The 15,932-nt window shown below is 43.4% G+C and overlaps 1 protein-coding gene across 16 annotated transcripts in view; it reads left to right on the plus strand.

Moving 5' to 3' along the window:
• ZNF217 (zinc finger protein 217) overlaps positions 1-10,978 on the plus strand; it is a 198,779-nt gene extending 187,801 nt beyond the window's left edge. For all 16 annotated transcript variants that reach the window (XM_079946456.1, XM_079946460.1, XM_079946455.1 and 13 more), the window contains 4 exons: positions 2,752-2,868; positions 3,715-5,229; positions 6,677-6,808; positions 8,708-10,978. In XM_079946456.1, coding sequence (XP_079802582.1) covers positions 2,752-2,868; positions 3,715-5,229; positions 6,677-6,786 — 1,742 coding nt within the window. In that variant the 3' untranslated portion in view covers positions 6,787-6,808; positions 8,708-10,978. The remainder of the gene's footprint in view (positions 1-2,751; positions 2,869-3,714; positions 5,230-6,676; positions 6,809-8,707) is intronic.
• Positions 10,979-15,932: the final 4,954 nt, after the last annotated feature.

A 15,932-nucleotide genomic window follows, 5' to 3' on the forward strand; every position in this document is an offset into this window, starting at 1 on the left:
GATCTCACTTGCTCAGTCAAAATTCTAATGTACTGATGGCATTTATGGGAAACGGAAGCCATCGCTGAGGTCCTGTTGACCTATCTCTTGAGTCCCAGTGGGCGTCATCTAGGGCGGAGGATTCCACCTGTGGTTCAGATCGTGCCCGTCTTCACGTAAACCACAGCTTCTCTACCCATTTAATAATATTTTGTTTGAACAGAGGATTCTGCTGCTGGAGAACACTGAATAAACCCCTGCATAATCAACACAGGAATGATGAGATCATGAATTAGTCTTAGAGAAACGGTATCATTTACAGACTGGTCTTGGGTTTAAACATGCTGGCCTCTTGCATTGTAACTTGACAGTGTGTTGATGTCTCTAAGAACCCCGGGTGTGAGATCCAGGGTGAATGTGACCAGATAATACATCTTCTCTGAAGCTGGTGCCCAGTTCTTTTTCTGATCACAGGATGGGTGTGAGAGCAGCAGTTTTCATATCAAATATTTAGCATGTTTAGAGTTTCCTGGGAGACAGGAAACCTAGCACTTAGCATGCTTACAATCTTCATTTTTCAGAAATCTAGAAAACGCATTATGGTGTCTTAATGACATCATAAACATGACTTTAAACCAGCCCTCCAGTTTTCTAAGTGATTCCTCTTAGTGGCAGTGCTGTTTGTGGGCCTGCAGTAATGGGGAGGTAATTAGGCCTGTGAGATAGATGCCCCGGTGCCCTGAAAGAAATGAGCTAGCCGGTCACATTCTGCCAGTAGGTGGTGTGGGCAGAACTGGGTGGAAAACTTGGGCCCAGTCGGCAGGCAGATAGAATAGCCCATGATAGTTGGGAGCGCCAAGACTTGCGTTGAGTCTGGTTCTACCACTGCCTTGTTCTGTGACCCATTTCGTGTTGCTTAACCTTTCTTTGCCCTGATTTCCCTGTTTACAAAATTGGTTCATTGACCCTTGTCTTCCACCTCCCAAGGATGATTTCAACTGCCTATTTATAAAAAGTCCTTTAAAGGGCAGCACAAGCAAAATCACAGGTGGTGCTGAAGGACCAGGAACCAGGTAGATGTGGACATTTCCCAGGAACCAGGTAGATGTGGACATTTCATGCCCTTTGTGTTAGAATAAAGGCGTTTCATAACGTTTGGGATATGATGCAACATACCGTAAATCCTGACACATAGCTGGAAGTAGGAAATTGCAGTGAGGTGCAAGCCCAGCTACAGAGTTGGGTGTGATTGTCAGAAAGAGAGCTGGGCATTCTACGTTAGGGAATGGACTTTCATGAATTAATATTATGATGTGGTCTTCTAGTCTAGATTTATTTTATTGTTATGTACTATATCAGCCTGGCTTTCTTTAGATTTACTTTTAAGATCAAAAAGCAGAGTAAATAATTTATCTTTATTGTTTTCAACTTCAAGCTATAAATGGCTTTAATAATAGTTGTTCATGTAAATTATTTTTAAAAGTCTTCATGACACCTTTTTAGATCAAGGGTTGTCTCTGCTGTCTTAGAGTGTCCAGAGGTTTAGAGGTGGCTACATTGTCTTCAGGGAAGTTTAGGGGTGACAGAGATTTTATAGTCCTGTCTTTTTTTTTTTTTTGGCTGTGCCTCGTTCCCCGACTAGGGATTGAACCTGGGCCCTCGGCAGTGAAAATGTGGAGTCCTAACTACTGGACCGCCAGGGAATTCCCTATATAGTCCCGTCTTTATTGTACCTGGAGGCTCACCGTGGTTTAGTTATAAGTTGCTTTTTAAAATCAGTGAAATCTATAATCTAGACTGCGGAATGTGGAAGGAGCCAGGAAGAGGCCATTTAGTAGGGAATTACAGTTTTTCAAGGCAAAAGGACAAGTTATGCTAAATTTAAAGAGATGACCTGACTTATGTTGTAGTCATATTGTGATTTATGTAATATGACATAATTTAATAATATAAGAGGAGGTTCATCTAGAACTTACGCCCATATATGGCAAGCCGGTACTTTAACTGCAGCACGGCTGTCTGGGAGGGCTGCTGTGTCCTCCTCTCATTAGTGGCCCCCCCAGGACCTTCATTTACTCCCCTGTTCTGATCAGGCTGCAGAGAGTGAAGTTTAAAGTTCAACCCTGGGTCATTTGGGGACAGATTTTGAGTTGTCAGGTACATTTAGCCCGTGTGAGTGCTTGTGGGTAATACAACCTGCTTTCCAAAAACGTTGCTAAATTTTGACAAACTTTCCTAGGTGTTTGCCCAGGGCCAAGCTTTTTTATTTTCTGTAAAGATTAAGTTGTGCTCACTGCCCTCTAGTGGTAACTTGCTTAAGCTTAAGACAAAAAGCTTTTCCTCTGGTGGTTGGGAAAGTCGGTGATTTGTATTGGCTTGGTTTTCTAAATTACTTATTCTGAAGAATCTGGATATTCCAGCCTGTGTGCAGGTCCAGCTTGAGTTTGCCAGGTTCTGCGTGTCTCAGACTTGTTGGGAGAGCGGACAGCTGCCCGTTGGTTTCAGTCTATTAAATGTTCCTGTGATCGAGGTAGATGAAGAACTGAATCTTACAGTGAACTCTGCTGTGCTCAGAAAAAAAACTGATGCACACTTGCTTTAATACTGCAGGCAACCTCAAAGCAACATTTGGCATGTTTTTAGCCAATACCTAATATAAAAATTATTTTATACTTTCCAAAAATGTTTCTATCAAGAATCTTTAAGTCAGCTCGCCCTGTTCACATTCTTGAGCCATCTTCTTACATGAATTATTTTTGTTTCTGTTTTAAGATAAAAATGATGATGGAGGAAAAATAAAGCATCTTACATCCTCAAGAGAATGTAGTTATTGTGGGAAGTTTTTCCGTTCAAATTATTACCTCAATATTCATCTCAGAACACATACAGGTAAGGAACTTCTTAGATTTGTTTACAGCATGTATTAGTTGAGAGGATTATGATGTAGTTCTGTGTCTGATTTTTTTTGTTGTTGTTGTGTTGTTCAGATATTCTGCTAGATCCTTGGACTAGCTTAAGGATATATGTGTAGTCTGTTGATTGTTGTGAAGTTAATTTCTCCTTTATCCTAACTCTCATCTTATTAAAACCTCTTTAACATTTTTTAATGCCACAGCTCTTTCGCATTAATTTTTATGATTTAGAATGCAATGAATATATTTAACAATCATTTATTTATTTTTAAGTTTATTTTAATTAATTAATTATTTTTGGGCCGTGCCACACGTCTTGTGGGATCTTAGTTCCCTGACCAGGGATTGAACATGTGCCCTTGGCGGTGAAAGCGCAGAGTCCTAACCACTGGACCGCCAGGGAATTCCCAATAATCTTTTCTTTAGGTTGTAGAAGCAGCTGTAACATAATGGTTTAGGAGGCTGTGTGGACTTGAATTTGCACATCTGCTCACCGGCGTACAACCTTAGGCAAATTACTTAACTCTTCTGCGCTCCCATTTTCTTAGCTGTAGAAGTGGGATAATATTCACTCCCATAGGGCTGTTATGAAGATTAAATGAGATAATTTTAAAGTGTCCTTTTTAATTTTTTAAATTAAAGACGTGTTCACATTTTCAAATATTTGGGGTAGAAAGGGCGATGAAGCAAACAACTCATGACAGATCCTGGATGTGAAGATTAATGGACAAGAAGGGAAAAGGAAAGGACCCCATTTTCTATGTCTTATTTGTTTCGATGCCTTTCATAAACTTCTGTAATAGAGTGACATTTCTTGTTTTAGGTGAAAAACCATACAAATGTGAATTTTGTGACTATGCTGCAGCCCAGAAGACCTCTCTGCGGTATCACCTGGAGAGACATCACAAGGACAAGCAGACCGATGCTGCTGCTGAAGTCAGGAACGAGGGGAAAAACCAGGAGACGGAAGATGCACTTCTAACCACTGACAGTGCGCAAACCAAAAATCAGAAAAGATGTTTTGATGGTGCCAAAGATGTTAAAGGCAGCTCACCTGCAAAGCAACTGAAGGGGATGGCCCCTGCCTTTCAGAACATTCTGGGCAGTCCTGTCCTCTTAGCAGTACACAAAGATACTCAGGATTTCAGTAAAAACGCAGCTGATGACAGTGCCGATAAACTGAGCAAAAATCCTGCCCCTGCTTATTTGGACGTGTTAAAAAAGAGACCAGCAGTTGAACCTCAGGCACACAACCTCACCTGCAGAACAGAAGTGGACGTGGCCCCTCACCCAGACGGCCGGGTGGCCCATCACGTCCAGGTCGGCCACAGAGAGAAGAAAGCGGAGGTCGATGCCAACTGTCAGGAGAAGCCCTTAAACTTATCCCTCGGGGCTTCCCACTGCTGCCCGGCAGCTTCTTTGGGTAAAAGTGTGACCACGAGTACCACCTGCCCGTTCTGCACCTTCAAGACATTTTATCCAGAGGTTCTAACGATGCACCAGAGACTGGAGCATAAGTACAACCCAGATAGCCACAGAAACTGTCGGAACAAGTCTCTGCTTCGAAGTCGACGGACCGGATGCCCCCCAGCTTTACTGGGGAAAGATGTGCCTCCCCTGTCGAATCCCTACAAGCCCAAGCCCAGGCCCGCCTTCCCAGCGCAGCCCAGACCCCTGCCGTCCGAGAAAGCGAAGCCCACCCCCCCGGGGCCCGGCAAAGCCCCTCTGACTTCAGGGATCGACTCCAGCACTTTAGCCCCCAGCAACCTGAAGTCCCACCGGCCGCCGCAGAGCCTCGGGGGGCTGGGGGCCGCGGCCCGGCAGCCGCCTTCCGAGATGTTCGCCAAAGCCAGCGCGACCCCGGCCGCGGATAAAGCCAAGCGGCTGGAGCCCAAGCCCAAGCCTCAGCCTCCTGCTGGGGCCCCGGCCCAGCCCGCCCCAGGCGGCGCCCTCAATGGCTGCAGTGACCACACCCCCAGGAATGACGGCCTCTGGGCGCCACCGGCCCGGGACTACTTCTGCGGCCGCGGCGCCGAGCCGGACGAGCCGCTCCCCAAGCGGCCAAGGGTCGGGGCCCCGGCCCGCGATGGGGACCAACCCGGCCCCCACTACCGGCGGCCCTTCGACCTCCCCAAGTTCCATGTGGTGCACGGCCTCACGTCGCTGCTGCCCCCCGAGTGCGCGTGCCCTCCGCCCACTGCGCTGCCTGCGCGGCCCCGCTTCTTGGCCACCGGCGAGGCGGATGCGGCTGTGCTGCCCGCGCAGAAGCCCTTCGCTGCGGCTGGAGCCCTGTTCCCCTGCGGCCCCGCGGGCCCCGCGGCCGGGTCGGCGCTGGAAGGTGGGTGTCCTGGAGATGGGGGCTTCCGGGAGGGCGAGACGTTCCGAGACCGGGCAGTGGTTCTGGGCCCCCAAACTCGGCCCTACAGGATGAAAGCTTATTCCCCAGTGTTTCATTTCGCTCTTTTAATTTAATTTTCTCCCTGGTTGGGAGGATGGTGAAAAGCGCTTGAGGACCCAGGAGTCTGATGTCAGGTGTCATTTACGCCCGCTCACCTGACTTCGTCACGGTCCAGTTTTCTCCTTTGCACGTGTGTGTTGCGTCCAGCGCTCCAGCCCACCCTGGGAGGTGGGAACCCGGAGGTGGGGTACTTCTGTCCATGTCTCACCACCCCTACTAGACTGTGAACTCACTCAGGGCAGAAAATGAGTTTTATATAGCTTTGGTATGCAGCCCTTGTCAGGTGCCCAGCACAGGGTGGTGCCAGGGGTGCTCAGTAAATACCCATGAGGACCCTTGATCCACCAGAGCAGAAGGCTAAGAACTGCTGGTTAAACAATCTTTTGAACAGCTTGATGTTCAGACTTACAGAACTGCACTGCCTTCTTTAGCCTTTGTTAAATAGTTAAGTGAATTGTAGAAAGCACAGTTTTTCCCTGTATTGTCCATTACGCTCATAGATACTTTGGTGTCTTTAACGCCCTTGCTAACTCATGACAGTTTCATAGAGGTGTCTGACGCATACCTGTGCCTGCAAAAAAGTAGATCAGAGTGTCGTGGGGACCTGTCCCCCTTGGAAAACGTGATGAAACCACCATGCCTTCTTTTGTCGGATATAAACTCTGCAGGTTTGTCCGTCCCAAAGGGACAAATCCATTTTGAACCTCTCAGTTTGTATTTATTTCAAATTAAAGATTCTGTGTGGTGACAATGCTCTATCAAGGATGGCTTGATGCCAGTTGATCTGGTAGGGACAGCAAATTAAACAATTGCTTTCATACAGTCCAGTGACTTTTATAAAAATTCTGATGAAGATATAATTTTTGCAGCCTTTTGATTAGAAGCGTCCCCTTTTTTCCCCCTCCTCGGCACTTAAAATGGACATGAGTCATAACTGTGTCTTTACTTGAAGAGAAAAGGCTCTGTGTTGCAAGTAAATCAGTCTTTTTTTCCCTCCTCCTCCACACAGTTTTGGTTCATGATACACAAAGCTTTAAAATCCTTATGCTGCTGTTTCCTTTTAGCTTTTTAATTTTTACTGATGACCACCTAGCACTTAGATAATTTTAGCTTTAGTGACTTAAAATTCTGTGCTAAGAAATGTCCTCGTGGCATTTAAAACCATTTCACCTTGTAAGTAACTTTATAACATGTATGCATCTTATGTGTTCTGGTCACCTTGTCAGTTAGGAATTTTGAAAATTGACTTCTAACATCCCACACATTTTACCTAACTGTTGAACTTAATTCTAAATGCCCTTTTATGCTTTTTTTTTTTTTCAATCAGGAAAAAGGCCTGTGTCCTATCAACACTTATCTAGCAGCATGCTACAGAAGAGGAACTATGAGAATTTTATTGGGAACGCACATTATCGACCAAATGACAAAAAAACTTGATTCCCTATTTTGGGGATGAAAGGTGAGCACATATAATGCATTGGTTTTACTTAATTGAAAATAAACCATCTAGCTTATCCAGTATAATAATAAAAAGTAAAATTGCTTTGAATTTGACTTTTGAAGTGTCTTAAAACAGAGTCCTCCCGGTCTCTGCATATCAGCGGCGATGATAATGGTAAAAACAATAATAGCAACTGGAAGTTACTAAGCATTTGTTTCATGCCAGGTGTTGAGTGAAGTGTTTTATCGCCATCAGCTCATTTAATCCTTCTTACAGCATCAGGTCAGGGGTTAGCCAACTGCCTACCACCTGTTTTTGTCAATAAAGTTTTATTGGCACACAGCCACATCCATTCCTTTACGTATTGTCTGTGACTGCTTGGTGCCACAGCAGCAGAGGTGGGTAATTGGGATAGGGACTTCATGGCCTGCAAAGCTGAGAATATTAACTATCTGGCCCTTTACAGAACAAGTTTGCCGATCCCTGGGTTAGGAGGTCCTGTGCCCACTTTACAGATATGGAGACTGAGACTTGGATTATGTAACTTGCCCAGCGCCTTACTCTGCCTACTTTTGGTCGTAGGTCTGCACAGTCCAAGGCCTGTGCCCCAACCCTCCAGTTTAAGAGCTTGTTCAAAGCCTTTATAAATCCTTATCTGTTGGGGGAGGGGAGTGGGACAGAGCAAGTAGGTTTATTTCGACTTTTTGGTTCACATGGCAAATGTATCTAACGGTAGCTACCCCAAAGCCCCAGTGTTCTTGGAGTTGTACACGTGTTAGTTTAGTTACTTCCAAGTTTGGGCAGAGGGCATGATGTCTGTGTGAGAGTCACACTAGGATGCTTTTAAAAATAAATTGAATGGAAAGATTGGGGCTCATGGACCGATCTAGTTCCCTCCCAGATGACTCTTGTCCTGTCAAACCACCACCATATCCCCATGGAGCAGACTCTTGACTGAGTGCCTGCTAGATCTAGGTACAGAGATAAAGGCTCATGGACTAGGGCAGAGTTTCTTCTTCTGTTTTCACTGGGACACATGGGGCCCATCAGCCTCTGCAGCTCTACATCCTTCTCTCCCGCTCAGGTGATGCCAGTGGTGTGAGACTGGCGTCATCACAGGAATGAGATTAAATCCACTCTGCCTTAAAACCTGAAAACAGAAAATTTATAGGTTGTAAGCAATAGATTATTTGCACTGCATGTAACAGCAGATGGGCACCGTCCTGTTTATCCAGCTCCGGCCTCTTCCTGCAGCCTCTGGGCTACTCTGCTTGCATTTCTCTCTCCCCGGGAACATTCTTCCTGCACCCTCTTTGCCAAACAACCTCGTTCTGAGACTTCAGGACCAGCTCACATATCATCTCTGCAGAATGTTTGCCGGGAACTGGGGCTTCCCTGTTTGTGTTCCGTCTGAGCTGTGGTTCTTACCCATTTGTGCCCATCTTACCTGTGCGTCGGGCTTCCACTCCGAGCTAAGCTGAGGAGGGGTCTCCTTCGTTCAGTGGCTGGCCCATCGCTGGGAATTTCAGCCATACAAGTCGATAGGTGTTGGCTGAACAAATATTGTTACACTCTGTGCCATGAATTTCCCTTTCACAGGGTATAAACTTCCAGAGTTTCTTATAGGTGGCAGTTGCCTTTGGCAACTGTCAGATATGAATTCTGGTTCTTGGTTAAATCATCTTCATTAAATCACTGTTAAGTATATATTAGCACCCCCTAAATAGTGCAGCTTTTATTTATTTAGACTCCTGAGACTTTGGTCACAAAATATAAGCTTAAATGGAACCCATTGCATTTCTAGATCCCTTTAGCTCTATTTATTTATTATACTTTTTTTTTCTTTTTTAAGACTTTTGTATACTGTATTTAGTTTTATCCTAATCATCTTTAAACCTTTCCCCCTCCCCCCCTTAGGTCTTGATGGATATAAATGTGTACTCTCCATGAAATTGAATTAGTTCATCTTTTGAAAAAGCAGATGGTGAAAGCTACTGAAATAAGCTGTGATTGTACTGTACATATATAAAGAACACTACGGTTTTGTAAAGTTGTTCTGTTAACTTTTGTACCAAATAGCAATAAAAACTATAGTTGGAACAGTTGGGTTGTACACAAATGGAGACCGGACATCTCTATTTTGCCCTGAATAATATTTTTTTTAGAATTGACCAAATAAGAAGTGGAGTTTTTTTGCATACTTGAGCGCTGCTGAAAAGAAATCATTTGGGCTGGGGGGTGGGATGGGGAGAAAGTATATAACGCTTGCACCTCAGGTAAAACTGTAAATATATGTTGTAAACCTGCTTGTTTAAAACTGTGTGTATTCTTTTCTCTAATGTTGCTCATCACTTGCAGCATGTTTCTGCTACTTGTCCTCTTTCATTTAAAATGTATGTTTTTTAAAAAATTTCTCAATGATTTGTATTATGTTAAATCCTCCGCAGTCTGTTGTCTTAACAGAATTGTTAACAGAAGCATTGACCCCCTATGAATATGTGCTGCATGTACGGAGATCAGCCATTCTGAATTTGGTGCCCTTTTACTGCAAATTTCGGTATGTCATCTGAGAAAGACCCAGATCCACAGTCCTTTTCTGAGGGAATGGCATGGTTTGTGGGATTTTTAAGTGTGTGTATCTACAGGGAAACATTTCCTCTGTAGGCCAGCCACACATTCAATAAGCGTACCAAATCGTATGTGGAGTTACTTAAATTTGTTTTCTATCAGATTAATCATTTTTGTTGGACAATTCCTGGGTTTTTCTGGCATTTGCCTAAATTCATATATAAAAATATAAACACTAAATTGTACATGTGAATTATATATATATTGGAAACAATTTTAAAAGAAATGGAAGTTTTGGGGTAATTTTAGGTTTGCATTTGGAAGTCTTGGTGTGTCTGGCATTTGGGTTAACTGTGGACACACTCAGGTTAATTACAGACACGTGGATTTTGCAGGAGTGCGTGCTGGCTGTTTTCTGGTACTCAGGGGAGAGGTAATCTGTTTTGAGACCTCAGTTGTCTTCCCATTTTTGGTTGTTTTGAAGCAGCAGCGTTTTTCTCAGTGTACATGCAATTTGGGTTTTAATGAGAGGCTAGCCACCAGCTGGCTTACTAGATGTTTTAAACTTCTATTCTCTTAATCCGCTGTCCCATGGCTGAGTGTATTCTGCAGTACCTGGGTTTAGCGACCACAAAATTCTTCATTAACAAAACTGTTTCAAAAGTAAATTTGCACTGTTAATTTTTCTTGCCCTGCCCTTCTCCATTAGAGCAAGGGTCATGTCCTCAAAGAATCCTGATGTGTTTTTGTTTGTTTTCATTATGCAACATGACACCTACTCGATAGAAAAGTCTTAACTCCCAGGTGAAAAGGGAGACCTGGTTTGAGATCAGTCTGCTGGCATCGTGATGAAGTGCTTTGTATCAGGAAAGTGTACACTATTTACCTTTCTTCCTGTTCACAAGCTGAGCCATATGTACATAATCTAGATTTTTGTTTTCATAGTTTTGCACTTTTATAGCCTACTTTTGAAGATTAACACATTTGCAAGATGATTGACCTGATCCTTACCTAATCCAATGAGTGTTACAGAAAGCTTGCTGTGATGATAAATATAAATCCTAAAAGGGGATACATGATAATAGAGGGCTGAAATTTAAATCTGTATTTAAAAAAAAAAAAATCACCAAATCTATTTGAAAACAAGTCAGTTCGTGTTATGCTGAAATTTTTGGGGGCTTTCAGATTTCTCCTTCTTAACCACATTTCTGAGTGCATAAAAATATCAGTTTTTTTTCTTTCCACAGCCCTTGTACTCCAAAATGTGTTTTTTTTTTTTTTTTTTTTTGTCCATCAGTATTAACTATTGGGATACTACTGGTTTTGTGTTTTTTTTTTTCCTTTGAGACAACAGTACATATAATAGAGGTACAATCTGTTGGATTTTTGTTTATGTATTTATTTCATTCCAGTTTGATTTATTTTAATTGTTGATACTTAAGTTGTCAAACCATAGACATTACTTGTTTTATTTATGATATATTTCAGCTTAAAGTTATGTTATTATATGTGGATGTAAATATAGATTTGGTGTTTTGCAGTCTTGGGCTTTGGTCTTTATTGTGTCCCTGCTTTCTGATTTTGTTTTAACTTTTTATAAATGTAATTTTAGACATACACCATAATAGATGAATATAATGAGTCCCCATGTGCTCGTCAGCAACACTTTGCCAGTCTCTTTGTGATTCCCCACCCCTTTCCTGAGTATTTTAAAGCAAATCTTAGACATAATTTAATTTCATTCCTCAGACACTTCTAAGTATCTCTGACAGATAAGGGCTTTTCCTGATCACACCTAACTAAGCGGAAAACGATTTCTCATAACTGACCTCCATGTCTGTGTGCATTCCCTGGTTGTCTCAGAAACGTCTTCTGACAACTGGTAAGTTGCAGTCAGGATCCAAACAAGATCGACTTACTTGGTTTAGTTGATAGGTTTCTTAACCCGATTTTAATGTTAACCTTCTACCCCCGACACACACACACACACACACACACACACACACACACACACACACACACACACACACACACACACACACACACACACACACACACACACACACACACACACACACACACACACACACCCCCCCCCCGACATTTTATTTATTGAAGAAACTGGGTCATTTGTCCTGTAGAAGTTTCTTGTTTGGGTTTATTGCATATTTGTGGTTTCATCTAACCTGTGTCTCCAGCCTCTATATGTAGTCCTATAAACGGGTAAATAAAAGTCTAGAGGTTTAAAGTAGATCTCAATTTTGGGGAGGCGGGGGCTTCTTCATCCTATCGCACTTCAACTGCATCACCTCTGGACACGTACAATGTGTGACTGTTAACTACTTTCATGTATTCAACCCTTTTTTTCTGTACGGTTTCTCAAATAGCTAAAGTCCAAAATTTTTGCATGGATAGGCTGACCATATCTTAGCCCGGCTCAGGCAAGTGCTGATAAAGAAAGAAGGCAAGAGCCCTCCGTGGCTGTGTAATGTTAAGAGGGTGAGAGAGCTGAACTTCCAGAGGCTGCACTCGACCCCCTCCTTGGACAGACGAGGAGCCCGAGGTCCCCAGAAGGCCACATGTGATCCCAAGGCCAGACAGCTTTGCTGGGCATTATGAGGGAGGCGTCTCTTCTGTTACACTCGGCTCTCTTTCCAAGGGTCAGAGAGAAGTGCAGAATCTCAGGTTCATTTTCAGACTTGGTTAGACCTAAGTCTGCCCTTCCTTCCTCAGAACTTGGCCATTTGTGGTGCCTGGGTGACATCTCTGTGCCAGTGTCTGGGACTTGGGCACCTGATGTTAATCCAATTGTACAGCCTTTCAATGAGATTCTGCTTCCTAGTGTGAATGGGACATACTCATGTGACAAAAGATTTCCAACCTGTGAGTTCATGGAAAGTTATACCAAAGAAGAAAAAAAAAAAATCACATTTTTTTCCTGCCCTTTACCCTTATTTGTCACAGTGAAATTGCATCCTCACTTTTGCACACACATCAAACTCGCTAACGTCTATGGCTCCTATGGACTGTAGCCATAGAATCAGAATCACCTGGCATGTCTCCCAGTCCGACCTCCCCTGGAGCAGGGTTGAGAAACCTGAATGCCTACCAAGCACACCAGGTGATTCTTATTTACTCCAAAGAGTGAGACGTTACCTAAGGTTCCTGGATATTCTATTTGGGCAGCTGTAATCTCATCATAATGATGGTTAAAGTGTCCCTGGGCTTCGAGCCTCACAAGCATCATCGTCAGTGGACTGATTGCCATCCTCAGTGCCCCAGGGACTTTCACTTTAACCCGCAGCAGCCCCAGCAGGGATTTTAGGAATGGGTGGATCTTTCCCTTCCATGCCTCTTGACATGGCAGGACCCGGCAGGACCCGGGGTTCAGGGCTCTGTCCGCATTGGTCCAGCCTCAGGACTGTCCACGCCCTGGCCCTGCCCCTGAGCCCAGATGTGTCGCTCACAGCTGCCTCTTGCACATCTGCACCTGGGTCCCCAGCTGGCATCTGAGCTCAACGCGCCCGGAATGATGTCAGCCCATGACAGCCCGCCTTCCTCCCTCTGTGGAATGGACCAAACCCTTTTCAGTCACCCTGGACTCCTCTTTCTCATTTCCCGTCCAATCTAAGAGCAAACTTGTTCCCTCTATTCCTTCAAAACACATCTGGACACATGGCCGTTTCCCGTCACCTCCATTGCCATCACCCTAGACCAAGATACGAGCTTCACCTTGATGACTTCACGTTTTTAGTCTCCCCTCTTCCCTCTTTAACCTCTTCTTCCATCTAATCACGTGGCTGCCAGAACTATCTTTCACAATAGAGGTCATTTTACTCCATCCTCGCTCAAACCCTGCAATGATCTTACATGACTCGCAGTATAAAACCCAATCCTGGCCATGGCTTTGCTCACCAGGCCTGACCCCTGGTTTCCCCCATCCCCTCCTCTCATTGATTACGGCAACCACAGGGGACTTGGTTGTCCTTCTGGAACATCTTAGGCACCTTCCTCTTTCAGCAGTGATGCCCTTGCTGTTTCATGCCTGGTACCTCCTTTATACCTGGTACCTTGGATAATCCACGTTCAAGTGCTCATGCGTCACCAGCCCCCAAGTCTCTCCAGCCCTCTCCGTCTCTGGATCTGGCATTATTTTTCTTCCTAGCACTCAGCACCACCTGCCATTATAATGTGCATTTGTTTGGTCTTCCCCCAGTTGCAGGTGAACTCCCTGAGGGCAGAAATTTGTTATCAATGTATCCCCAGGCCTATGCAGAGCTTGGCACTCTTTTAATATTTGTTGGCAGAACGGATGGATGGATGGAAAGATGGATAATATATGTGGTTTATTCTAGCCCAGTAATTCATTAAAGACGGAGAGGTGTTTGCCTAGAATTATGTCAGAATAACCTCATACCTTTGAAATTAATTACTGAGTTCCTTGACATAAGCATTTCCATGGCAACAAATGTAATTCACGCTCACCACTGCTTAGTTTATTTTTGCTTATACATCAGTATACAAAGTGAGAGGAGTTTTACCGAGAGGATGATTGTGGGTGGGACTGGTATTTTAGAGGAATAAACGCTAGGATTAATAAATAGCTAGGATTGAGAGAGCTTTGGTCTGGAGTACTTGAATGATTGCTTTTTTACTGGGTGTGCGTGTTTGTGAGGGTGTGAAGGATGTGAAGATGGCCTTGCGGGCAGAATTTGATAATCAGGTTGCAGGAGAGCAGAGATAGTGCCTGGAAAAGTGTATTATTCACGTCTGAGAAGTTTAGCCATTCACAAATCACCGATATATATGCAGAAAAAGTTTTCCTAGGTCTATGCCAATCCAAGCATCATTTGTTGTAGGAAAGGTTGACAGAATTTGGCCATTCTGAAGACTTTTGGCTTCAGAATCCCTTTACACCCTTAAAAATTCTTCAGGGTCCTCAAAAGTTTTTTATGTGGGTTATGCCTATTGATATTTACCATATTCTGGTTAAAACGGAATTAAAACTTTAATTCATGAGGAAAAACAAACCCACTACATGTTAATATAAATAACATATCTTTTCATGGTAGATAACAAAATTTCCAAGGCAAAAACATTTTATGAGAAGAATAGCATGGTTTCACTTTTTTGTCACTGTCACTAGTGTCTTACTGCCCTGCATTTAGTCTTTGGGGACATCCCACACCATGTGGCCTCTGGAAAACTCCACTCGAGAGTGTGAAAATCAAATAATTTCCTGGTATTAGATCTTTTGACCCTTGGACCCCCTGAGGGGTCTTTTGGACCCGTAGGAGGTCCCTGGACCACACTGTTAGGACTTTTGGAATAATACAGTTGACTGAGGGCTTTACAGAAGACAGAGGTATTGCTTGATGCCTCCTGTATACTCCATTAAAAAACCCTGATTTTGCACAAAAGAGCAAATACTGCATGATTCCACTTAGAATAGTCCAGTCCACAGAGACAGAAACTAGAATGGTGGCTGCCAGGAGCGAGGGGTAGGGGAGAAAGATGAAGAGTTTAACGGGGACAGAGTTTCAGTTTGGGAAGATGAAAATGTTCTGGAGATGGAGGGTGGTTATAGAAGCACAACAATGTAAATGTGCTTGATGCCACTGAGTTTTACACTTGAAAACGGTTAAAATGGTAAATTCTGTGTTATGTGTATTTTACCACAGGACAAAAAACCCATTAATTTAAAACTACAAGCACAATATGTCTTTATGAAGAAGCAAGCTTCGTGTAAATCTATAACGTAGAAAGTGAAGCTTCCTCCTCTAAAATAACCACTTTAATAGTTCAGAATCCATGTCTTCTGATTTTTCGTTGAGCATTTACTTAATAGAAAAGCATGAAGGGGCTTTACATGCATTATCTTAAGGCGGAGAATTTATTCTCACCATTTGACAGATGAGGAAGCCGAGGCCCAGAGAATTTAAGTAACCTGTCCATGGCTGGTAAAGGGGTTGAGCTAGGTCTGTACTTTTAACATAGAGATGGGTAGCTGGCTATGGTTTCTACGTGAGTTTTTGTAAAGTGTGAATATTTCTGTGAATTAAGCTAAAGCAGTTACTGGGGTTTGATTACATTTGGGACCAAACCAGTCTCTAGTCATGAGGAAGGCGATGAGCACAATTCACTTTTGCCAAATTGCATTTGAGAGGTGCGTTCTTAAAGACAGTCAATAATCGAACACTTTGAATAATTCAAGACTGTTTTCCCCGTGGAACTGACCAAGACCCCAGATATTTTAACCCTGGAAAGTGCTAAATAAACTACACCACCAGGTGGCGCCGTTGTGAACAAGCTTCGTTTAGTCGTCCAACCAGCTTTGCTATTCAACTATTTGGGACAAAATTTCCCAAGACAGAGCAGTAGTGATTTGTGTTATTGCAAATGCTGCAGGAACTATGAGACTCTATTAATGTGATTTTATTGAAATATTTAACATTTTTGTAGTTCAACATCCCACGAGCTAACCTTTATGTTCATTACTCAGTGACTGTAACTCTGCAGTAGAATGACACCACTTCTATTTTGATGTTTATTTCAGGGAATGCCCCAAACCCAG

Source organism: Stenella coeruleoalba (genome assembly GCF_951394435.1).
Source record: "Stenella coeruleoalba genome assembly, chromosome: 15".
Taxonomy (NCBI): Eukaryota; Metazoa; Chordata; class Mammalia; order Artiodactyla; family Delphinidae; genus Stenella; species Stenella coeruleoalba.